Source organism: Oncorhynchus nerka, linkage group LG24, assembly GCF_034236695.1.
Source record: "Oncorhynchus nerka isolate Pitt River linkage group LG24, Oner_Uvic_2.0, whole genome shotgun sequence".
Taxonomy (NCBI): Eukaryota; Metazoa; Chordata; class Actinopteri; order Salmoniformes; family Salmonidae; genus Oncorhynchus; species Oncorhynchus nerka.
This window is the reverse complement of record NC_088419.1, coordinates 81,042,693-81,069,364: the sequence shown is the minus strand read 5'-3', so window position 1 is coordinate 81,069,364 and position 26,672 is coordinate 81,042,693. Positions and strand designations below refer to the sequence as shown.

Here is a 26,672-nt window from a genome sequence, read left to right as displayed (position 1 = left end):
ATAGTGTTGGCTGCTGTTAGCCCTGTACAAACATTTCTCTCTGCATCTCTGTGTATCTGTGGCTAGCCAGACATGATGATCCCTAACTAGAGATTGCCTGGTAGAGCCTGATGCATGCTCAATGACTCTTGGATCCATCCACAGATGCTTGGCTTGCTTGTTTGGTTTGATAAATTACCTATTTTCAGCCCTGTTAAGTCAGACTTGGCGTAACACTTGACAAACATTTTTTCTATGTGTTATTAACTGATGTGACACATGCCCCCACACACACACACACACACACACACAGACACACAAACACACACATACTAGCAGCGACCTGTCCTGCTCAGAATCTAAATGCCATCATTTGTCATTTGCATAGAGCAAGGTCTATGTTCAAACAGGTCAGTTTGTGTGTTTCGGGGGAATGAATGGCTGTTGTTGCGGTGTTATAGTTAAGCTTTAAGGCCCGAGAGGGTGTGGTATATGGCCAATATACCATGGCTAAGTGCTTTTCTTAGCAACGACGCCACGCAGAGTGCCTGGATACAGGCCTTAGTCATGGTATATTGGTCATATAACACAAACCCCTGAGGTGCCTTATTGCTATTATAAACGAGTTGCCAACGTAATTAGAGCAGTCGAAATAAGTGTTTTGTCATACCCGTAGTATACTGTCTGATATACCACAGCTGTCAGCCAATCAGCATTCAGGGATCGAACCACCCGGTTTATAACAGGTAATTTCTCATGAGCAGTAAAACACACAATAATGCAACTGGAACTCCCAACTGTATAACATGGTGAGACCATGAAATCGCCATCAGACATCTCTACTGTACATTGATCTAAGGAAGAGTGGGCTTTTAGAGTTGGGTGCTGCAGATTGGGCTTTTAGAGTGAGGTTTACTCCAGTAACTAACAGTATGTTTACTCCAATAACTAACAGTATGTTTACTCCAGTAACTAACAGTATGCTTACTCCAGTAACTAACAGTATGTTTACTCCAGTAACTAACAGTATGTTTACTCCAGTTACTAACAGTAGGTTTACTCCAGTAACTAACAGTATGTTTACTCCAGTAACTAACAGTATGTTTACTCCAGTAACTAACAGTACGTTTACTCCAGTTACTAGCAGTATGCTTACTCCAGTAACTAACAGTATGTTTACTCCAGTAACTAACAGTATGTTTACTCCAGTAACTAACAGTACGTTTACTCCAGTTACTAGCAGTATGCTTACTCCAGTAACTAACAGTATGTTTACTCCAGTAACTAACAGTACGTTTACTCCAGTAACTAACAGTACGTTTACTCCAGTTACTAGCAGTATGCTTACTCCAGTAACTAACAGTATGTTTACTCCAGTAACTAACAGTACGTTTACTCCAGTTACTAGCAGTATGTTTACTCCAGTAACTAACAGTATGTTTACTCCAGTAACTAACAGTACGTTTACTCCAGTTACTAGCAGTATGCTTACTCCAGTAACTAACAGTATGTTTACTCCAGTAAGTAACAGTATGTTTACTCCAATAACTAACAGTATGTTTACTCCAGTAACTAACAGTACGTTTACTCCAGTAACTAACAGTATGTTTTGTTTACTCCAGTAACTAACAGTATGTTTACTCCAGTAACTAACAGTATGTTTACTCCAGTAACTAACAGTACATTTACTCCAGTAACTAACAGTACGTTTACTCCAGTAACTAACAGTATGCTTACACCAGTAACTAACAGTATGTTTACTCCAGTAACTAACAGTACGTTTACTCCAGTTACTAGCAGTATGTTTACTCCAGTAACTAACAGTATGTTTACTCCAGTAACTAACAGTATGTTTACTCCAGTTACTAGCAGTATGTTTACTCCAGTAACTAACAGTATGTTTACTCCAGTAACTAGCAGTATGTTTACTCCAGTTACTAGCAGTATGTTTACTCCAGTAACTAACAGTATGTTTACTCCAATAACTAACAGTATGTTTACTCCAGTAACTAACAGTACGTTTACTCCAGTAACTAACAGTATGTTTACTCCGGTAACTAACAGTACGTTTACTCCAGTTACTAGCAGTATGTTTACTCCAGTAACTAACAGTATGTTTACTCCAGTAACTAGCAGTATGCTTACTCCAGTAACTAACAGTATGTTTACTCCAGTAACTAACAGTATGTTTACTCCAGTTACTAGCAGTATGTTTACTCCAGTAACTAACAGTATGTTTACTCCAGTAACTAACAGTACGTTTACTCCAGTTACTAGCAGTATGCTTACTCCAGTTACTAGCAGTATGCTTACTCCAGTAACTAACAGTACGTTTACTCCAGTTACTAGCAGTATGTTTACTCCAGTAACTAACAGTATGTTTACTCCAGTAACTAACAGTATGTTTACTCCAGTTACTAGCAGTATGCTTACTCCAGTTACTAACAGTAGGTTTACTCCAGTAACTAACAGTATGTTTACTCCAGTAACTAACAGTATGTTTACTCCAGTAACTAACAGTACGTTTACTCCAGTTACTAGCAGTATGCTTACTCCAGTAACTAACAGTATGTTTACTCCAGTAACTAACAGTACGTTTACTCCAGTAACTAACAGTATGTTTACTGCCGTGAGGAAACTATTAAAGCTAACAAAGATCTGACAGGCAGCGTAGAGGAACTCAATCTTCTCCCCAGTCACCTCTAGAGCCACAGCGCCATCTTGTGTTCAGTGTTGAAAAATACATCTTTGAGGAACAGAAGTCATCTGCTCTTTCATATCAACTTCCTTAATTGACTGCATGCACTTTATGATAGTGTCATTGAATAATGGCTATCTTCACCGCCACCATATTTCAGCCTGGATGTTCCGTTCAGTTCCCGCTGACATATTATGGGAGCATTTGTGCACACAGAGCTTTCATTTACAGTTTTAATAAAAGTATTCCCGTGTTATAAGGACTCATGATTTATTGCTGTTTTCAGCCCTCTCTCTCTCTCTCTGAGGGCATTTGTAAGAAGAGTTCTGAGAATTACCAGTCCCATCCATCTTTCCTCCGTTCCTTTTTCATCAGTTTGCTCTGTGCTGTACAGACAGATTTCAGTTGGTCATTGTGTTATGTGATCTAGGGTAGTGCTGTACACTTACCATAACAACAGCGGTTGAAGAGAGAACCTACAGGAGGGTAGCTCTCCAGGAACAGGGTTGAAGAGAAAACCTACAGGAGGGTAGCTCTCCAGGAACAGGTTTGAAGAGAACCTATAGGAGGGTAGCTCTCCAGGAACAGGGTTGGAGAGAGAACCTACAGGAGGGTAGCTCTCCAGGAACAGGGTTGAAGAGAAAACCTACAGGAGGGTAGCTCTCCAGGAACATATTTGAAGAGAACCTATAGGAGGGTAGCTCTCCAGGAACAGGGTTGGAGAGAACCTACAGGAGGGTAGCTCTCCAGGAACATGGTTGGAGAGAGAACCTACAGGAGGGTAGCTCTCCAGGAACAGGGTTGGAGAGAACCTATAGGAGGGTAGCTCTCCAGGAACAGGGTTGGAGAGAACCTACAGGAGGGTAGCTCTCCAGGAACAGGGTTGGAGAGAACCTACAGGAGGGTAGCTGTCCAGCAACAGGGTTGGAGAGAACCTACAGGAGGGTAGCTCTCCAGGAACAGGGTTGGAGAGAGAACCTACAGGAGGGTAGCTCTCCAGGAACAGGGTTGGAGAGAGAACCTACAGGAGGGTAGCTCTCCAGGAACAAGGATGGAGAGCCCTGCTAGAGAGACCTGCTGTATACTTACTATTACAACGGGGGTTGTAAATAGTAGACCACTTAAAGGTCCCTTACAGTACAAGTACAGGAGTATCATGGCAAACTGGTAGACTGGCCAATAGTTTCTATGCTCAGACCATCAGGCTGCTGAAAAGCCACCACTAGTCAGCTACCTCCTTCCCCCCCTGCTACTCCCCCCTGCTACTCCCCCTATGGACAGCCCTTCTTAGATCTGCTGATATCTCAAAGTACTGTACAGAAACCCAGCCTAAAACCCCAAACAGCAAGCAATGCAGGTGTAGAAGCACGGTGGCTAGGAAAAACTCCCTAGAAAGGCCAAAACCTAGGAAGAAACCTAGAGAGGAACCAGGCTATGAGGGGTAGCCAGTCCTCTTCTGGCTGTGCCAGGTGGAGATTATAACAGAACATGGCCAAGATGTTCAAATGTTCATAAATGACCAGCATGGTCAAATAATAATAATCACAGTAGTTGTCGAGGGTGTGATAGGTCAGCAGGTCTGGGACAGGTAGCACGTCCGGTGAACAGGTCAGGGTTCCATAGCCGCAGGCAAAACAGCTGAAACTGGAGCAGCAGCACGGCCAGGTGGACTGGGGACAGCAAGGAGTCATCATGCCAGGTAGTCCTGAGGCATGGTCCTAGGGCTCAGGTCCTCCGAGGGAGAGAAAGAAAGAAAGAGAGAAAGAGAAAATCAGAGAGAGCATACTTAAATTCACACAGGACACCGGATAAGACAGGAGAAATACTCTAGATATAACAGACTGACCCTAGCCCCCCAACACATAAACTACTGCAGCATAAATACTGGAGGCTGAGATTGGATAGGGCCACAGTGGTCATTCCCCCACCCCCTAAACAGCCTTTACTCTGCCTCCATTCCAATGGACATGTATTTATTTATTCATCACTGATACAGTTATGATGTGTATACTTCTATTTCTATTGTTGTTTTTTTATCACCATTTTCATTATTTTATTTCACTTAGTCCTGCATGTTGGAGCTCGAAGCCTAAGCTTTTAACTGTACCCTGCAATCACACCTGCAACTCTGACTATTAAAAACTCTGAATCTGAATCTATGAGGGGACCTTTAAGCCTGTGAAAGATTTACCACAGAGATGATTAAAGGCCCAATCCAGCCGTAATTTATATAAACATCAAATCATTTCTGGGTAACAATTAAGTACCTTACTGTAATAGTTTTCCATTTCTCAACCAATCCTTTTGCTAGGACTGTCTGGGAGTCGTCTGAGTAGGGAGGGGGAGGGCACCTTAAAAGTTGCTGTTATTGGAAGAGAGGTTTGGAACTCACTTTGTTATCAGTCTATTAACTTAATTGATGCCTGGTGATGTCAACAGGCAGGCTGAACTCCACCAATGCCAAACATTCTGATTAGAACGGATGTGCATAGAATATCACACTGATCCTAGATTTATAAAGCAACCAAGTATTTCAGATCAGATGTGATACCTTTGATGCACATTTGATATGCTTGTTACGCCACATTCAATAGCTTCCTTCCCCAGTTGTAACAGAAACTGCTTCCTCAGTGTTTGTGTTCAGGATGCTATGGATCAAGTTCAAGGGTCAAGTTGACAGGCTTGTCCCTTCCCAACTTCTCAAAGGGGATTTTTCCGTTCCTGGAATATTAGATGTACACTTTATTTTCTGCATGACTTACTGTTTTTTATGTTTGTTTCTCCAGACCAATCATATCCATTGATAGTGTCTCTTGTAGGCTCTGTATCTGGTTAAGTTCAGCCTGTAATAGTATGTTGGTGAACTTTGACCTCTGTCTCTCTCTCAGGGGAAAGCTGGGATCCCTGGCAGCACAGGAGAGAGGGGTGCCCATGGTGAACCAGTGAGTATCGACCAACCAATCAATCAATCAAACAGTTGTCATAAAGTTCTTTACAGGAACCCTGCATAGACCCCTAAAGTGTAAGCAGCAACACAGTAGAAAACTCCCTAAAAGGAATACATCTCATAACCTCTCTTAGCGTGATGAGGGCCAGGAGTTTTCCGACCTAACCACACAACCTGATAGGGAACACTCTGGGTCTTAGCTATGACACTTTGGCTGTGTTTGTGTAAACGCAGCCACTGTGGCTGTGATTGTTCTGTGGTATAGGAATGTCAAACAGACTATCCCTGTGAGGTGAACATTAAACATTAAAATGATTAAGCCTCTCTTCCTCCTGAGGCATTTTGACTTTGTTGGGGACAGGCAGCCCAATTCTGATATTTCTTCTTCTAATTGGTCAAAAGACAAATTATTGAAAAAAGTATTAGAATTGGGCTGCCTGTATAAAGGCAGCCATCCTTTTATGTTTTTATTTCTATTAATTTAATCAGCTCTGGTATTTCTCCTGCACCCTGAATCAGATGTTCCAGGGCTCTGTAAAACGCAAGCTGTAAAGAGCGGTGTGATTTCATGTGGCTGATGGGATGTGAGTGTGACTAATGATTCCAGCTTTGATGCTGACAAACACACACTCAGGCACGCAGACACACACACACATACACACACCCACAAACACACACACACACGTACAAACACACACACACATACAAACACACACACACGTACAAACACACACAGACAGACAAACACACACACACAGACAAACACACACGCGCGCACACACACACACAGACAAACACACACAGGCACACACACACACACACGGAGAGACACACAGACACACGGAGAGACACAGGCACACACACACACATAGACACACAGGCACACAAACACACACGCAGACACAGGCACACAGACACACACAGACAAACACACACTCACACAAAATTAACCCCCACATTATCCCTCTCAAGCATTAGTCTCCAAATTCTCATATTTCATGGAAAACAGTGGACCCCTTCAGAACATCAAGAACGTCAAACAGTCAAATACAATTTATTTGCCCAAGATATTTCAAAAAGCTCCACAGTCATCAAATCAAATCACGTTTTATTTGTCACATACACACAGTTAGCAGATGTTAATGCGAGTGTAGCGAAATGCCTGTGCTTCTAGTTCCGACAATGCAGTAATATTTAACAAGTAATCTAACAATTCCCCACCAACTACCTAATACACACAAATCTAAAGGGGTGAATGAGAATATGTACATGTAAGTATATGGATGAGCGATGGCCCGAGCGGCATAGGCAAGGTGCGATAGATGGTATAAAATATAGTATATACATGTGATATGAGTAATGCAAGATATGTAAACATCCATTAAAGTGGCATTATTTAGAGTGCATTGTATAAAGTGACTAGTGATCCATTTATTAATGTCACGGCTTCCGCTGATGTCGGTCCCTCTCCTTGTTCGGGCCGCGTTCGGCGGTCGACGTCACCGGCTTTCTAGCCATTGCCGATCCACTTTTAATTTTCCATTTGTTTTGTCTTTGTTTTCTACACACCTGGTTTCTATTCCCCAATTACATGTTCATTATTTCACCCTCTGTTTCCCCCATGTTGGTGTGCATGTTTGTTTATTATTTTCAGGTTGTATCTTTATGACTGGTATTGTTTGCCGGGTTTGTTTTTATGGCCGTTATTTACGAGTGACCGGTATTTTCACGCAGTGACCGGTATTTTCATGTTTTATACTGGTGCAGTTCGTGGAATTGTACACTCATCTCTGCTCTCCTGCGCCTGATTCCATGCACCAGTTACCCACAACCTGACAATTAAAGTCGTCAGTGATTGGGTCTCAATGTAAGCAGCAGCCTCTCTGAGTTAGTGATTGCTGTTTAGCAGTCTGATGGCCTTGAGATAGAAGCTGATTTTCAGTCTCTCGGTCCCACGTTTGATGCACCTGTACTGACCTCGCCTTCTGGATGGTAGCGGTGTGATCAGGCAGTGGCTCTGGTGGTTGATGTCCTTGATTATGTTTCTGGCCTTCCTGTGACATCAGGTGCTGTAGTTGTCATGGAGGGCAGGTAGTTTGCCCCCAGTGATGCGTTGTGCAGAAAGCCTTGTGGTTGAGGGCGGTGCAGTTGCCGTATCGTGGGAGACAATCACAAAGACAGATGAAACAGATCAGGGCGTGATAGCAGGGCTGGCGAATGCCAAATTTCTATGATACAGCCAAATTTCTATGATACAGCACAACAACAAGTTCTCTCACGTCACCCCGCTCCTCCGCTCCCTCCACTGGCTTCCAGTTGAAGCTCGCATCCGCTACAAGACCATGGTGCTTGCCTACGGAGCTGTGAGGGGAACGGCACCTCAGTACCTCCAGGCTCTGATCAGGCCCTACACCCAAACAAGGGCACTGCGTTCATCCACCTCTGGCCTGCTCGCCTCCCTACCACTGAGGAAGTACAGTTCCCGCTCAGCCCAGTCAAAACTGTTCGCTGCTCTGGCCCCCAATGGTGGAACAAACTCCCTCACGAAGCCAGGACAGCGGAGTCAATCACCACCTTCCGGAGACACCTGAAACCCCACCTCTTTAAGGAATACCTAGGATAGGATAAAGTAATCCCTCTCACCCCCCCTCCCCCTGAAAAGATTTAGATGCACTACTGTTCCACTGGAGGTCATAAGGTGAATGCACCAATTTGTAAGTCGCTCTGGATAAGAGCGTCTGCTAAATGACTTAAATGTAAATGTAAATGTAAGATGCTCTCGATTGTGCATCTGTAAAAGTTTGTCAGGGTTTTGGGTGACAAGACAAATTTCTTCAGCCTCCTGAGGTTCTTCACCACACTGTCTGTGTGGGTGGACCATTTCAGTTTGTGATGTGTATGCCGAGGAACTCAAAACTTTCCACCTTCTCCACTGCTGTCATGCCCTGCTGTCATGCCCTGATCTGTTTCACCTGTCTTTGTGATTGTCTCCCACCTCCAAGTGTCACCTGTTTTCCCCATTAGTCCCTGGTGTATTTATCCCTGTGTTTCCTGTCTCTCTGTGCCAGTTTGTCTTGTTTTGCCAAGTCAATCAGCATTTTTCCTAGCTCCTATCTTTCCCAGTCTCTGTTTTTTCCTAGCCCTCCTGGTTTTGACCCTTGCCTGTCCTGACGTCGAATCCACTTGCCTGACCTCTCTGCCTGTCCTGACCTCGAGCCTGCCTATCGCTTGGTACTGTTTGGACTCTGACCTGGTTTATGAACTCTCGCCTGTCCCCAACCAGCCTTTTCCCTACCCCTTTTGTTATAATAAGTATCGGAGCTCAACCATCTGCTTCCTGTCTGCATTTGGGTCTCGCCTTGTGCCCTTATAACTGCTGTCCCTTCAATGTGGATAGGGGGGTGCTCCCTCTGCTGTTTCCTGAAGTCCACCATCATCTCCTTTGTTTTGTTGACATTGAGTGAGAGGTTATTTTCCTGTCACCACACTCCGAGTCCCTCACCTCCTCCCTGTTGGCTGTCTCGTCGTTTTTGGTAATCAATGCCATTACTGTTGTGTCGTCTTCAAACTTGATGATTGAGTTGGAGGCTTGGATGGCCACGCAGTCGTGGGTGTACAGGGAGTACAGGAGGGGACTGAGTGTTGAGGGTCAGCGAAGTGGAGATGTTGTTTCCTACCTTCACAACCTGGGGGCAGCCCATCAGAAAGTCCAGGACCCAGTTGCACAGGGCGGGGTTGAGACCCAGGGCCTCCAGCTTGATGATGAGCTTGGAGGGTAATATGGTGTTGAATGCTGAGTGGTAGTCAATGAACAGCATTCTTACATAGGTATTCCTTTTGTCCAGATGGGATAGGGCAGTGTGCAGTGTGATGGCGATTGCATCGTCTGTGGACCTGTTGGGACAGTATGCAAACTGAAGTGGGTCTAGGGTGGCTGGTAAGGTGGAGGTGATATGATTCTTGACTAGTCTCTCAAAGCACTTCATGATGACAGAAGTGAGTGCTACGGGGCGGTAGTCATTTAGTTCACTTATCTTTGCCTTCTTGGGTACAGGAACAATGGATGCCATCTTGAAGTATGTGTGGACAACAAACTGGGATAGGGAGCATTTGAATATGTCCGTAAATACACTAGCCAGCTGGTCTTCACATGCTTTGAGGACGCGGCTAGGGATGCCGTCTAGGCCAGCAGCCTTGCGAGGGTTAATAGGTTTAAATGTTTTACTCACATCAGCCATGGAGAAGGAGATGGGTGGGCACAGTCCTTGTTAAGGGGCCGCGACAGTGGCACTGTATTATCCTCAAAGCGGGCAAAGAAGGTGTTTAGTTTGTCTGGAAGCGTGACGTAGGTGTCCGTGACGTGGCCGGATTTCTTTTTGTAGTCCGTGATTTCCTGTAGACCCTGCCACATACGTCCTGTGTCTGAGCCGTTGAATTTGTTGCAGTTCACCTTCTCGCTGTACTGGCGTTTCGCATGTTTAATTTCCTTGCGGAGGGAATAACTACGCTGTTTATATTCAGACATACTCCCAGACCTCTTTCCATGGTTAAATGCGGTGGATCAAACTTTCAGTTTTGCGCGGATGCCGCCATCCGTCCACGTTTTCTGGTTAGGGTAGGTATATGTTATGGATCAGTTGTTACTTTGAACACAATCAAACCATGATGCGCCACATCACATGATATCACAGTAACCCCTGTGGCCTCTGATTGGCTGTTTTTCTCCTCTAGGGGCCCAAAGGACCCGCGGGGGACGCAGGACCTGACGGAGAGCAAGGACATGAGGTAACTGTTGTTTAATATCAAGATTGGATCTCATTATTTTGTTGTCATTTCACAGTGATTTTCACTATACTTCTGGCACACACTCCCTCATGCTTTTGCACACACAAACACACACACGCTTTGTTTTACTTCTCTCTCTTTCCACAGGGAGCTCCTGGCGGAGAGGGGGAGCCAGGTCCAGTTGGAGAACCTGGGATAAAGGTCAGTGTCCTAGAGAATTACTGATTTGGATTTTAAAACCACCAAAACAAAATGACAAATCAGACAACATGCTAGTGAAGTTTACCGCTTGCCTACTCACCCATTGAACTTGTACAGAAGATGTTCCTCAACATACCCTAGGTATGAAAAATATAAAAAAGAGGGTAAAAACTGAGAGCGGTACCAGGTCCTATTTGTACCCAGAAGCCTCTTGGAGGGCCATGGCATCTGTTCATCCCTGTTTTGGGTTACGTCCCCCTGAGAGGACTTGACCTCCTGAGCACTATGAAAAACACAGTCAACACTCACAAATAAAGTACTTAAATCTAAGTAATATTTTATTTGGAAGTTGGAATACCCATGGGCTACAGTACCTCAAGACTCATTTACAGAACTTAGAGTTGTCTTATAATCTTATTTTGTATAAACTCCTGAGCACCTCTGTTGTTGTGTCCCTGCAGGGCCACGGGGGGCCGGTTGGAGGAGAGGGGGAACAAGGACAGCAGGGAATGAGAGTGAGTCCTGACTGAGTCCTTCACAAGACCTTCTGAACACAGTCTATGCTCCTAATCCTGCTCTGCTTGTGTTTGGGAGAATCCGATATGCCCGTATATTTACTGTGCCCTCATTTGATGGAGATGTGTAATCTCTTGGCCGGCAAAGACCAGGGCAGCGTTGAGACTGATTTGTTTTTGTCTGTTGGACTGTATCAATAACCTCTAGGGATGTCGGAGTAGCCTCTCTCTCCCCTCCCTCTCTCTCCCCTCCCTCTCTCTCCCCTCTTCTTGGGCCAGGGGAAAGCACTGTAGCGAGAGAGAGGGTCCTTTGTGTCAAAGCTTACTCTCAGAGATCCTGTTGTTGGACATCATTGTGTTGTACTGTGATGCAGAAGGATGTGCACAATTACATAGGTACAGTCGAGTGTAGAAAGTTGTAGACATACCTGTTCTCCAGTCTAAATGTCTGTATTATGGATGCTACCGTGTAGCGACTCAAGTTGGGCTGGACTCTCTGCCTCATCGTCAGGCCATGGTTTATGACATGGTCCACCAAAGTGGCCCTAATGTCATCGGAAATATGTCTCCGTCTATTGCCTGGTCCCCTTCTTTGTTATTGTCCTCGTCCTCATCCTCCTCCTCTCTTCCTCTTCCTCTCGCTCTCACTGCCTCCATGTTTGCAAAGTTCTCACAAAAGAGATGATCTTACCTGAGGTCTATTTGTAGTGGAGAGGCTCAGACTAATTGGTGTTCAATTACTGTAGAAATGTTTTCATGTGTGTGTGTGTTGCCAATTTCAGGAATGTTTTGCATTTTGAATAGAAGTGTTTTCCCAATGATTGCAAGATATTTCATTCTTGAACAAAATGTCTAATGTAAGAAACAGTGTGTAGTGTTTTGCAAGTGTGTTGCAGAATTGCAAACGAAGTGCAAAGCAGAAAATGTGTTTGTACTTTTGGTGCCTCTGTTTAAGGCATGGTTACAAAAGTTAAGGGTTTGATGCTTTTCTCTAAGAATTCACTTTCAGTGTGTAAGCAATCGGCAAAAACTGTAATCACAATGGCTTACATATAACGGAAGGAAAATATAATCGTCACAGTCAGGCTCTTTCCAATGTACAACATGTTTCATGCCCTGTGGGTCTGTGTAAGCCTACATACATATGAGTCAACTATACATACTGGACAGTAAAGCCTAAACATTCCATAGGAACATATTAGCATGGTATTAATTGTAACAGCAGTGACCATGGTTGGTTGAAGTAAATGTGATGCTGTGTTTGTAGGGTCTTCCAGGTCCTGCTGGTGAGGACGGGCCCCAGGGAAAAGATGGACCAAAGGTAACACACTGGACAATAAGCTAAATGAGAAGGCCTTTGCTGTTTTGCTCCTACTTCAGAAGCCTCCTAGAACCTATGTCTCTTTACTCTCCTACTCTTTCTTTCCTGTGATCTTGATCTTTCTCTTCTCCCGCTCTCTCTCTGTCTTGCTCTCTCTCAGGGAGAGCCAGGTGACTGTGGGCCCATGGGCGAGGCAGGGGACAGGGGGATAGAGGGAGACCCTGGGCCTCCTGGAACCACCGGAGTGGCTGGAAAACGGGGTTTCTCTGTAAGTGTGTCCGTTTATTAGCTAAACTTACGACAAAAAATAATAATGATACAACAATTAAGCCGTACAGTAGGTAATGATGCCAATGTGTCCCAGTAGGGGTCAGTATTCTGGGGCACATGGCGTTCAGTGAGGTCCCTGTCATAATGGAATTGTAACAAAGAAGATGATTTTGTCAGCAGCCATTTGATCTCCCAGTGTCTGATGAGTTTGCCTCTCTTCCAGGGTCCAGAGGGGAAACAGGGTCCCCCCGGCAACCGAGGACGGCAGGGCAAGAAGGTACACACCTGTTTTACTATTAGCATGTGTTGATAAATGACATCACCGATTCCTCGTGGGTGTCCGTGCTCTCACAGCTTTACTGTTGTTCTGTCTTCAGGGTGAGGCTGGCAAACCAGGTCCTATCGGTGAGACAGGGGACATCGGGGACATCGGCCAAGAAGGAGGGATGGGACTGAAAGGAGCCAGAGGAACCAGAGGCCCTGTGGTCAGTGCCCAGTTATCTATTCTCCGAGTTCTCACCCCTCCCAACTTCCTATATGTGTAGGAAAGTGTCCCTCATTAGTACTGAAGGGAATCTATCAGGTTATTGTGTTGTTCGGGTCAATGGAGTGGCCAAGAGGACAGCAGCCTCCATTCGGTCTCAACAAGAAACACTTGAAATTAATGGAGCTGTTTCCTTGTGTCCTTGTGTTGGTTGAGATGAGGTAACACATTCAGCATCCTACCACCCAGTAGAAATACTTGTTGATATACATACACATACTCTCACAATTGACAAGTTGCATAATTCCCAAATCATCATTATATAAATAATGGTGATGAACTTCCTAAGTTTCCCTCTCTCTCTGGAGAAGCAACCCTGAGTGAATGACCTCATATTACACTATTCAAACCTGGCAAAGCCTCTGTTGGATCAGTAGCTCAGACTAAGCAGAAGTGATCTGAGATCTTTCCTAATCTCTAAAGCTAATCTCCCTCTGTTTTGTATAGCAATTAGCAGGTTGCTAATCCGGTAGTGTTTGAAGACAAGCAATAGGCCTATCAGATCTTCTGTTATGAGTTGTAAAAAACAGAGCAGAGGCTTTAAATAACCGTTTTTCCCCTGGAGCACGGGATCACACAGGAAGACATAGAGGAAGGAAAAGTCCTTTTCCAGGAGTGTTATGCCATGAAACCTCTGTTGTGATAGCTGGGAAAGGAAAGATGTATGGCTTAGTGACACCTCAGGTCCAGGGATGCAGCCTGCATAGGTGCTTAATGTTTAACTCCAAGGTTATATTCAGCATAACCACATAGTGCAGATAGAATAGCAAATGGTTGTAAAAACAAATGTGTCTGTTTTCTGCATGATTTTCAGGGTCGTCCAGGAGTTATGGGGCCTGAGGGGATGCCTGGAATTGCAGGATACACAGTGAGTTATTCCTGTCTGTGCTACAACAACACACTTCTCTTTATATCTCTCTCTCTCTCTGTCTCCTTCGATCGCAATCTCAAATCTCGATCTCACTAACTGACTCACTCACTTGTACGCACTCATACACACAGACACGATCAACAATAACTTTAAAGTGTTTCTTAAGGGTATGTGTGTCTTTTCAATCACTAATAACAACATAGGTATGCAACAAAGGTATTCTAAGCCCTGTTCTGTTATGGTGACCTCATGTCACTCACACCAAGTCAGGACTCCTGACTTCCTTATCAGATCAGCTTTCTTCCCCTAAAAGAGATTCACTCAAGTCTCTTCACCTCAGAGAGATTCACCCCAGTCTCCTCACTCCAGTCTCTTCACCCCAGAAAAACTCACCCCAGTCTCTTCACCTCAGAGAGACTCACCCCAGTCTCTTCACCTCAGAGCGATTCACACCAGTCTCTTCACTCCAGTCTCTTTACCTCAGAGAGACTCACCCCAGTCTCTTCACCTCAGAGAGATTCACCCCAGTCTCCTCACTCCAGTCTCTTCACCCCAGAAAAACTCACCCCAGTCTCTTCACCTCAGAGAGACTCACCCCAGTCTCTTCACCTCAGAGAGACTCACCCCAGTCTCTTCACCTCAGAGAGATTCACCCCAGTCTCGTAGCCAAACAAGAACAAAGAAGTAATTGGATATGGTCAACCTCAAACCATAAAACCAAAACCTCTGGCAACTCCAGAGGACGCCAGGTCAGCGCCAATCTCATTCTGGCTTTTAGTTTCGTAACGATGCAGGGGCACTACAAGTTCACGTTGTTCCTTTTTAGTCTGTTTGTACTGTACACTCACTCTTAGCTCAATCACACACCCACCCAAGTTGTTGAGTGATTTCTGTGGTCCTGACAAATAAGTCATTATACCAGGGATATATTTCTCTCCCTTGCTGTCCTGAGTGTGTTTATAATAAGGCCACGTGATTAACACTATGTTGACAACCCACGGCGTGTCAACTTATGTGTTATTGTACTGTCTGTCAACTGTGAGTTATGGGTTCTTTGAATATTATGCAGCATATGACATAGATATAGGTGAATAATAATGGGTTTGGTTATTCTTAGGGCCACGCCGGCAAACCAGGACCCATAGGACCACCTGGACCCAAAGGTGAAAAGGTACCCTATGCATTTGCATGTTTTTTGTCCTCCTCCTAAACACAGTGTTATGGTTTCAACCTTTTGAAGATATATGCCATGGACTTCAGCTCTCCACGAAGACTTGGTTCATTTGTATCAATATCCTACATAAAGTAATGTACACTATAAATCTTAGAATGCGGTGTTCAGCATATTTCAGAGAAAATGTCCTGAGTTATAAGGTGCACGCACACCCCACAGCAACTTGCCCTAGCCCCCCTCCCCACTTCTCCTTCACCCAAATCCAGATAGCTGATGTTTTGAAAGAGCTGCAAAATCTTGACCCCTACAAATCAGCTGGGCTAGACAATTTGGACCCTCTCTTTCTAAAATGATATGCCGCAATTGTTGCAACCCTCTATTACTAGCCTGTTCAACCTCTCTTTCGTATCGTCTGAGATCCCTAAAGATTGGAAAGCGGCCGCGGCCACCCCCTCTTCAAAAGGGGGAAACACTCTAGATGAAAACTGTTACAGACCTATATCTATCATGCCCTGCCTTTCTAAAGTCTTCGAAAGCAAAGTTAACAAACAGATCACCGACCATTTCGAATCCAACCGTACCTTCTCCGCTATGCAATCTGGTTTCCGAGCTGGTCATGGGTGCACCTCAGCCACACTCAAGGTCCTAAACGATATCATAACCGCCATAGATAAAAGACAGTACTATGCAGCCGTCTTCATCGACCTAGCCAAGGCTTTCGACTCTGTCAATCACTGCATTCTTATCGGCAGACTCAACAGCCTGTTTCTCAAATGACTGCCTCGCCTGGTTTACCAACTACTTCTCAGATAAAGTTCAGTGTGTCAAATCGGAGGGCCTGTTGTCCGGACCTCTGGCAGTCTCTATGGGGGTGCCACAGGGTTCAATTCTCGGGCCGACTCTTTTCTCTGTATATATCAATGATGTCGCTCTTGCTGCTGATGATTCTCTGATCCACCTCTATGCAGACGACACCATTCTGTATACTTCTGGCACTTCTTTGGACACTGTGTTAACTAACCTCCAGATGAGCTTCAATGCTATACAACTCTCCTTCCGTGGCCTCCAACTGTTCTTAAATGCAAGTAAAACTAAATGCATGCTCTTCAACCGATCGCTGCCCGCACCTGCCCATCCAGAATCATTACTCTGGACGCTTCAGACTCAGAATATGTGGACAACTGCAAATACCTAGGTGTCTGGTTAGACTGTAAACTCTCCTTCCAGACTCACATTAAGTATCTCCAATCCAAAATTAAATCTAGAATCGGCTTCCTATTTCGCATCAAATCCTCCTTCACTCATGCTGCCAAACATACCCTCATAAAACTGACTGTCCTACCAATCCTTGACTTCGGCGATGTCATTTACAAAATAGCCTCTAACACTCTACTCAGCAAATTGGATGCAGTCTATCACAGTGCCATCCGTTTTGTCACCAAAGCCCCATATACTACTCACCACTGCGACCTGTATGCTCTCGTTGGCTGGCCCTCGCTTTATATTCATCGCCAAACCCACTGGCTCCAGGTCATCTATAAGTCTTTGCTCGGAAAAACCCCGCCTTATCTCAGCTCACTGGTCACCATAGAAACACCCACCCGTAGCACGTGCTCCAGCAGGTATATTTCACTGGTTATCCCCAAAGCCAACTCCTCATTTGGCCGCCTTTCCTTCTAGTTCTCTGCTGCCAATGACTGGAACTAATTGCAAAAATCACTGAAGCTGGAGACTTATATCTCCCTCACTAGCTTTAAGCATCAGCTGTCAGAGCAGCTTACTGATCGCTGCACCTGTACATAGCTCATCTGTAAATAGCCCACACAACTACCTCATCCCCATATTGTTATTTATTTTTGCTATTTTGCACCCCAGTATCTCTACTTGCACATAATCTTCTGCACATCTATCACTCCAGTGTTAATGCTAAATTGTAATTATTTTGCCACTATGGCGTATTTATTGCCTTACCTCCCTAATCTTACTACATTTGCACACACTGTATATAGATTTTTTAAATTGTGTTATTGACTGTACATTTGTTTATCCCATGTGTGACTCTGTGTTGTTCTTTTTGTCGCACTGCTTGGCTTTATCTTGGCCATGTCACAGATGTAAATAAGAACTTGTTCTCAACTGGCCTACCTGGTTAAATAAAGGTGAAATAAAAAATAAAGTTTGTTGTGCCAGAGTTGGATGGACGCATTGTGGCATGCTGTCTCATTTTACTGTTGTGTCAGAGTGTACTGAGTGTATTTTGGTATGGTGTTCCAGGGTTACCCTGGAGAAGACAGTAAGACCCCAGGACCTGCCGGGCCACTAGGTGAACCAGTAGGTCTCGCCTTCCTTCAACTTACCTGTCCTCTTCCTATGTGTGTGTGACTTAGGGCTGAGTCAGAGCTGATGTCCAAAATGGCACCCTATGAAACATTACATTAACCGTTTTATAATAGTGGTCTTGCTTGAGGCGTAGTTGTCCAACCATGCTTGACAGCGGTCCAAGAGAGTGGATGTCCAAAGCCGCTTTGTGGAGGCTGCTGAGGGGAGAATGGCTCAAAATAATGTCTGGAACGGAGCGAATGGAACAGCATCAAACACCTGGAAACCAATGCATTTGATGTGTTTGATACCATTCCACCGATTCCTCTCCAGTCATTACTGGAGTGTGTGTTGGCCTCCCAAGTGTCGCTGTGGTCTGAGACACTGCATCTCAGTACTAGAAACATCACAACAGACACCCTGGTTCAAATCCAGGCTGTATCACAACTGGCCGTGATTGGGAGTCCCATATGGTGGCTCACAATTGGCACAGGGTTTGGCTGGGTTAGGCCGTCGTTGTAAATAAGAATTTGTTCATAACTGGCTTGCCTAGTTAAATGAAGGTTAAAAACCACCTGTGCCAAAGCGCTACAGTAGATAGATTGTAAGCAGTGTAACCTATAAGAAGGAAGGTATTGTGTTATTGGCTCAGAGAGTTTAAGGTGAAATACAGCCTTTCCTAAAAGATTCAGAGCCCTAATGTATGTGTGTGTTTGGGCAGGGTCTCCCGGGTGAGCGAGGAGACCGCGGAGAGCCTGGAGATGAGGGATATCAGGTAAAACCACCATAAAAACCACAACTTCAAATGTATCACAAAATCACTTTTCTGGCATTTTTTCTGTTCCGTTTCCATTATTTTCTTTAGTGCTTGTATTAAAGCAGGTCTGCGACCACACATCTGAGACATGAGCATCCCGGATTACTGAATTCCTAGGGATTAGTCAGGAGGAAATCTGGTGTTATTGGCATAGACACTGAAAACTAACACACACACATGCGAAACACACAAACACAGGTCAGGTGTGAAGTTAACAGTACAAGATGAAAGTTGTGCAGAGGGAAATCCCAGAATCCCCTGTGGCAGGGTTACTAGAGCTCTCCCCTCCTATAAACACTTTGCCCAAGCGCCGCCCTCCTCAGAAAGAAAGAGAGTACAATGGTTTTAAGCATTTATAAGCATTCTTCTGCTGAACTGGATATCAGTTCAAAGTCACGGTTGCTAATCTTGATTTGGCAGTTGTTGAGAGGCTTGAGAGACTTCCAGGATCCCATTAGACAAAAGTGTGTGTGTGTGTGTGTGTGTGTGTGTGTGTGTGTGTGTGTGTGTGTGTGTGTGTGTGTGTGTGTGTGCACGTGTGTGTGCGCGTGCGTGTGTGTTAACTCTAACTGGCCACGGCGGGTCAACCTATGGCGCTTCCCCCCCTTCTGAGTGGTGAATTTATAGAGCACATTTTGTCTGAGCCACCTGCAGCCCAATGTAATAAAATACATACCTAGAAAGCTTGGCCTGTGAACTACAGTACTCTGCAGTTCTGCAATTCGTATGGTATGAAGCTTTAGGGGACTATATAGTGCTGTTGAAAGAAAGTTAGATACACGAACACAGTTGAATGTGCCCACAGTTTTATTGTGCAACATTTCGACCTAAAGATCAGGCTTATTCCAGCTAACCTTGTGTAGCTGTAGTGAACCAAGAGACAGCTAGCTGAACCCTGACATCTGGGTCTCACTAAATGACATGACTCAACCTCCAATATCACCAATTCAGGTGACTGTGAAGCTGTAGCGTTTCAACGAGAGCTGAGCGATATGGACAAAAATCATATTATGATAGATTGCCTCAATAGACGTGCTAATGATAAGGTTATAGCAATGTGCACCACAGTTTATTTTTATTATAATTTAAATTACTAATGTTACTACTAGTTTGATGGTTGTAGCCATCAATTGTCCCATTAACAATCATCCATATTAGCAAAATGATTTCATTTCAAACTTTAGCGATAATTGATCGGTATGGTCTGTGTCAATCATTGATGGTTCATCGCCCCAGCTCTAGTTTCACCTGTATAATGTCTTTGTCTCTTTCTTATTTTCAGGGCCACACTGGCCTCACTGGACTTCGCGGGGCTGTTGGAGCACCAGGCCTTCCTGTAAGTCCAATAAATACTCTGTGTAGCCCTTATCAGCATCTACAGTTGAAGTGGGAAGTTTACATACACTTAGGTTGGAGTCATTAAAACTAGTTGACATACACTTAGGTTGGAGTCATTAAAACTTGTTTACATACACTTAGGTTGGAGTCATTAAAACTTGTTTTTCAACTACTCCACAAATTTCTTGTGAATAAAATATAGTTTTGGCAAGTCGGTTAGGACATCTACTTTGTGCATGACACAAGTAATTTTTCCAACAATTGTTTACAGACAGATTATTTCACTTATAATTCACTGTTTCACAAATCCAGTGGGTCAGAAGTTTACATACACTAAGTTGACTGTGCCTTTAAACCGCTTGGAAAATTCCAGGAAATGATGTCATGGCTTTAGAAGCTTCTGATAGCTAATCATCCTTGGGAGCAATTTCCAAACACCTGAAGGTACCACGTTCATCTGTACAAACAATAGTATGCAAGTATAAACACCAAGGGACCATGCAGCCGTCATACCGCTCAGGAAGGAGACTCGTTCTATCTCCTAGAGATGAACATACTTTGGTCAAAATCAATCCCAGAACAACAGCATAGGACCTTGAGAAGATGCTGGAAACAGTTACAAAATTATCTATACCCACAGTAAAACGAGTCCTATATCGACATAACCTGAAAGGCCGCTCAGCAAGGAAGAAGCCACTGCTCCAAAACTGCCATAAAAAAGCTAGACAACGGTTTGCAACTGCACATGGTGACAAAGATCATACTTTTTGGAGAAATGTCCTCTGGTCTGATGAAGCATAAATAGAGCTGTTTGGCCATAATGACCATCGTTATGTTTGGAGGAAAAAGGGGGAGGCTTGCAAACCGAAGAACACCATCCCAACCGTGAAGCACAGGGGTGGCAGTATCATGTTGTGGAGGTGATTTGCTGCAGAAGGGACTGGTAACTTCACAAAATAGATGGTTCATTGAGGCTGGAAAATTATGTGGATATATTGAAGCAACATCTCAAGACATCAGTCAGGAAGTTAAAGCTTCATCGCAAATGGGTTTTCCAAATGGGCAACGACCTCAAGCATACTTCCAAAGTTATGGCTAAGGACAACAAAGTCAGGGTATTGGAGTGGCCATCACAACGCCCTGACCTCAATCCCATAGAAAATGTGTGGACAGAACTGAAAAAGCGTGTGCGAGCAAAGGAGGCCTACAAACCTGACTCAGTTACACCAGCTCTGTCAGGAGGAATGGGCCAAAATTCACCCAACTTATTGTGGGAAGCTTGTGGAAGGCTACCCGAAACGTTTGACCCAAGTTAAACAATTGAAAGGCAATGCTACCAAATACTAATTGAGTGTATGTAAACTTCTGACCCTCTGGGAATGTGATGAAAGAAATAAAAGCTGAAATAAATAATTTCACTTTCTTAAATAAAGTGGTGATCCTAACTGACTTATGACAGGGAATTTTTACTATGATTAAATGTCAGGAATTGTGAAAAACTGAATGTATTTGGTGTGTGTGTGTGTGTGTGTGTGTGTGTGTGTGTGTGTGTGTGTGTGTGTCTGTGTGTGTGTGTGTGTGTGTGTGTGTGTGTGTGTGTGTGTGTGTGTGTGTGTGTGTGTGTGTGTGATTTTGTTGATTAGGGAACACCAGGGGAATCCGGAGAACCGGGCCCGAAAGGAGAAATGGGAACTCAGGTGAGTGTGTGTGTGTGTGATCATGGTATTCTTTGTAAATCAATGCATCGGACTCATTCTGCTCAAGGCTTGGGGAAAGGAAAGCACAGTGTTTGTTAAATCATGTCTCCCTGGAGCTCTAGATGAGATGTTACTGTATAACTAGATGACCAATAAAAGTGTTACACCAGCCTACAACAGAAGCCTTCCTACAGGCTTCCTTGGCTCTGAACACCATGCGGGTTGGGTTGAGCAATCACCTGTCAACACTATGGGAGAAGAGGAGACACTCACTTCCAAACTGCAGTTCCTAACAAGCTAGCCAAGCCGTGGAGACAACCGTTTTTAACCTAGGACTCTATTGCTCTCGATCAACAAGCCAAAGTGCCAGAGCATAAGCATTGTCATGTGAAGAGAGGGAGAAAAAACACTTTTATTCCCGTGAAATCAGACTGGGCCTAAACAATGCAGACAGGCTTGAGCATCTGTGCCTTTGATACCAGAGAAGACGGATGAGGGAAGGAGAGAATGAGGGGGAAAGAAGGAAGCAGAGAATGATGTTTGTTTGGCCACCCACTGTGCTCTTCATGCTTCAAAGTGTTCCGTCTGAATTCCACAAGGCTTGAGAATACACACTGGAATGCACAAAGCTGGCATCAGTTAGAATTTTGGAAAAAGGAGCTATTTATTATGCACTTCAAGTCTAAATTACTTCACTTCAAGTATGAATTTTTTCACTTCAATTCTGAATTATTTTAACTGCAGCTTGATAATGTATACATTTTCAGAGTTTGTGAATATCATTCATTTGTGACATAACGTTGCTCTTTATGGAATATAGCTCTTTATGTACAGAAATAGGATTCTTTGATCTGCATATGGTCACATATTTCCTAAAAACAAGCTGAGGTAATGTATCTTACATAGTTCTAAATTCCTTTGACATGTTAAGACACGTGACTTGGCCTATTTGCCTATTTTATCAGATTGAGTGAATATTGGTGCGTCACATATTGAGTGCAAGTTCGGCCTTCTTAGAAATGTCTGAACCGGAGTAACACAAGACTAGAAGTATACACTACGCAGATCTGTATATGTAATCATCCATTTAGCCCAACACTTAAGCTTACACTTTTTTACAATCACTTTGGCACTAATTTCAGAACCTTGTGGTCATTTTTCAAAACTCTAGACACAAAACTCAAAACAGTCATCACTTGTAACACAGTGTTCAAAACATTGCATTGTGCATTCATATCTTTAAAGAAACCTTGCACTTACAGAATCATTGGTTCAAAGGAACATTCATTTAGATCACCCACACACAAAATGCCGATAGTTTCACTGTGTAGTTGTTCATTAAATATTGTAGTACAAAATATGTGATACATGTTTCATTATGGTACTACACGTAAATACATCACTGTAAAAGGACTAGTAGAGAGAATACTACAGACACAGTGGAATTATTGAACGAAATCTGAAATGTATTGATGAAATACAATAAAATCACTCATAGGTTTCTTTGAATCAAAGCAAAAATAATTAGCAACAAAAAAGAAAAACACTTCAGTAAAACATTAATTGCAGTGTTCCTCACCTGGCTTACTGTAAAACATCAACTGCAGTGTTCCTCACCTGGCTTACTGTAAAACATCAACTGCAGTGTTCCTCACCTGGCTTACTGTAAAACATCAACTGCAGTGTTCCTTGGCTTACTGTAAAACATCAACTGCAGTGTTCCTCACCTGGCTTACTGTAAAACATCAACTGCAGTGTTCCTCACCTGGCTTACTGTAAAACATCAACTGCAGTGTTCCTCACCTGGCTTACTGTAAAACATCAACTGCAGTGTTCCTCACCTGGCTTACTGTAAAACATCAACTGCAGTGTTCCTCACCTGGCTTACTGTAAAACATCAACTGCAGTGTTCCTCACCTGGCTTACTGTAAAACATCAACTGCAGTGTTCCTCATCTGGCTTACTGTAAAACATCAACTGCAGTGTTCCTCACCTGGCTTACTGTAAAACATCAACTGCAGTGTTCCTCACCTGGCTTACTGTAAAACATCAACTGCAGTGTTCCTCACCTGGCTTACTGTAAAACATCAACTGCAGTGTTCCTCACCTGGCTTACTGTAAAACATCAACTGCAGTGTTCCTCACCTGGCTTACTGTAAAACATCAACTGCAGTGTTCCTCATCTGGCTTACTGTAAAACATCAACTGCAGTGTTCCTCACCTGGCTTACTGTAAAACATCAATTGCAGTGTTCCTCACCTGGCTTACTGTAAAACATCAACTGCAGTGTTCCTCACCTGGCTTACTGTAAAACATCAACTGCAGTGTTCCTCACCTGGCTTACTGTAAAACATCAACTGCAGTGTTCCTCACCTGGCTTACTGTAAAACATCAACTGCAGTGTTCCTCACCTGGCTTACTGTAAAACGTCAACTGCAGTGTTCCTCACCTGGCTTACTGTAAAACATCAACTGCAGTGTTCCTCACCTGGCTTACTGTAAAACATCAACTGCAGTGTTCCTCACCTGGCTTACTGTAAAACATCAACTGCAGTGTTCCTCACCTGGCTTACTGTAAAACATCAACTGCAGTGTTCCTCATCTGGCTTACTGTAAAACATCAACTGCAGTGTTCCTCACCTGGCTTACTGTAAAACATCAATTGCAGTGTTCCTCACCTGGCTTACTGTAAAACATCAACTGCAGTGTTCCTCACCTGGCTTACTGTAAAACATCAACTGCAGTGTTCCTCACCTGGCTTACTGTAAAACATCAACTGCAGTGTTCCTCACCTGGCTAAAACATACAGTGCTTACTGTAAAACGTCAACTGCAGTGTTCCTCACCTGGCTTACTGTAAAACATCAACTGCAGTGTTCCTCACCTGGCTTACTGTAAAACGTCAACTGCAGTGTTCCTCACCTGGCTTACTGTAAAACATCAACTGCAGTGTTCCTCACCTGGCTTACTGTAAAACATCAACTGCAGTGTTCCTCACCTGGCTTACTGTAAAACATCAACTGCAGTGTTCCTCACCTGGCTTACTGTAAAACATCAACTGCAGTGTTCCTCACCTGGCTTACTGTAAAACATCACTACAGTGTTCCTCACCTGGCTTACTGTAAAACATCAACTGCAGTGTTCCTCACCTGGCTTACTGTAAAACGTCAACTGCAGTGTTCCTCACCTGGCTTACTGTAAAACATCAACTGCAGTGTTCCTTACCTGGCTTACTGTAAAAAGCAAAACAAAGGATGGTTACTGTACTTCTATATTTCCATCAACCCTGTCTTGTGGATTTGGCCACAGGTTCTCATCCACATCACAATGGATGTTTTCATTAGCCAAATATCTTGGGAAGAATCTTTGAGGGTGGCTTGTTCGTGACGTCGCCTATCATATACCTTCAACCTACATGTGGAGAAAAATTCCTCAGTCGGGTTAAGGAAAGGAGAGTATGAGGGTAAGTACAAGGTGGTAAATTGTGGATGGGCCTGAAACCATGCTTGCACCATTTGAGCATGGTGGAACCTGACATTATCCCACACAATGACGTAGGTCACATCATCAGCTCTACAGACCTGATTTAGCTCATCAAGGAAGGTTACAAGGAGAGCTGCATTATATGATCCAATACGAGGTCTGCGTCCCACTACACCATCTTCCGATATAGTCGCACACCTGGTGGTGTTTGCCCCTACGTTGTCCAGGGACTTGGATGGTTGCCCGCTGGCCAATGAAATTCCGACCTCTCCTCCTTGTCTTGGCCAGGTTGAACCCTGCCTCATCCAAAAATAGGAATTTGTGATGGTTTTTTGTCAGCATCCAGCTCCATCACCCTCTAAAAATACATTTTGGAAAGAGAATTACTGATTACAATGGTGTAGAATTTTGGGGGAATTTTTCAAAACAGTCATCTTCAAACTGAACATACCAGTCCTCAGTTGCTTGACTCTATCTGCATTTCTTTCAGAAGGCAAATGGTATAGCTGTTTTAGAGACCCTTGGTGCCTTTTCAGCATGTGTGCAATAGTCAGCAAACCTATGGCTTCCACATTGTTGAACATGTCGTCATTGTCCAAGATGTGCTGCCGAATTTCTGTAAGGCGAATATCATTTTTGACCCGAACCAAATTGACCACAGCCCGCTCTTGTTGGTCAGTCAGAATTTTGCCTCTGCCTCCTCTATTTGGCCTTGTCTCAATTCTGCAGGGAAAATTACAGTAAGAACACATTTAGTCACATCACCTACTCTGTGGTACACATTGGTTGATCTTCTGAGGTTTAGTTGAATCATTATAACTGCCTCTGTCATTGTCATGCCATGACATGGTCTACAACTATTGCTCGGATTTCATTGGAAACTCTCTGCTGTTGCTGCCACTGTCTTGGTTTGTGGCCTTGTCCTCTACCACGTTCCCCCACACCTCTCAAACGAGGCCCACGACCACCTCTCAGAAGGGGTGCTTGTCCTCTACCACGTTCCCCCACACCTCTCAAACGAGGCCCACGACCACCACTCAGAAGGGGAGCTTGTCCTCTACCACGTTCCCCCACACCTCTCAAATGAGGCCCACGACCACCTCTCAGAAGAGGTGCTTGGTCCGTGGCCTTGTCCTCTACCACGTTCCCCCACACCTCTCAAACGAGGCCCACGACCACCTCTCAGAAGGGGTGCTTGTCCTCTACCACGTTCCCCCACACCTCTCAAACGAGGCCCACGACCACCACTCAGAAGGGGTGCTTGTCCTCTACCACGTTCCCCCACACCTCTCAAACGAGGCCCACGACCACCTCTCAGAAGGGGTGCTTGGTCCGTGGCCTTGTCCTCTACCACGTTCCCCCACACCTCTCAAACGAGGCCCACGACCACCTCTCAGAAGGGGTGCTTGTCCTCTACCACGTCCCCCCCACCTCTCAAACGAGGCCCACGACCACCACTCAGAAGGGGTGCTTGTCCTCTACCACGTTCCCCCGCACCTCTCAAACGAGGCCCACGACCACCTCTCAGAAGGGGTGCTTGTCTCCTGACATTCCTTTGACCACCACGTTTCCTTCGTCTTCCTCCTCCCACTGCTTGACCTCTGTTGTGACATGGATCACCTGCTGACTCCATGTTATCGCCATGTTGTTGCCGGTGGATACCACTCATTACACTATATACTCGTACCACAATGTACGAGTTGGCAGTTTTGGAA

The 26,672-nt window shown here is 44.4% G+C and overlaps 1 protein-coding gene across 1 annotated transcript in view; it reads left to right on the top strand.

Moving 5' to 3' along the window:
• Positions 1-26,672, top strand: part of LOC115108771 (collagen alpha-1(XXIV) chain) — a 296,583-nt gene that overhangs the window by 200,735 nt on the left and 69,176 nt on the right. The window contains exons 32-45 of the mRNA XM_065009201.1: positions 5,566-5,619; positions 10,356-10,409; positions 10,557-10,610; positions 11,072-11,125; positions 12,393-12,446; positions 12,607-12,714; positions 12,940-12,993; positions 13,094-13,201; positions 14,075-14,128; positions 15,249-15,302; positions 17,580-17,636; positions 18,346-18,399; positions 19,724-19,777; positions 21,423-21,476. Coding sequence (XP_064865273.1) covers positions 5,566-5,619; positions 10,356-10,409; positions 10,557-10,610; positions 11,072-11,125; positions 12,393-12,446; positions 12,607-12,714; positions 12,940-12,993; positions 13,094-13,201; positions 14,075-14,128; positions 15,249-15,302; positions 17,580-17,636; positions 18,346-18,399; positions 19,724-19,777; positions 21,423-21,476 — 867 coding nt within the window. The remainder of the gene's footprint in view (positions 1-5,565; positions 5,620-10,355; positions 10,410-10,556; positions 10,611-11,071; positions 11,126-12,392; positions 12,447-12,606; positions 12,715-12,939; positions 12,994-13,093; positions 13,202-14,074; positions 14,129-15,248; positions 15,303-17,579; positions 17,637-18,345; positions 18,400-19,723; positions 19,778-21,422; positions 21,477-26,672) is intronic.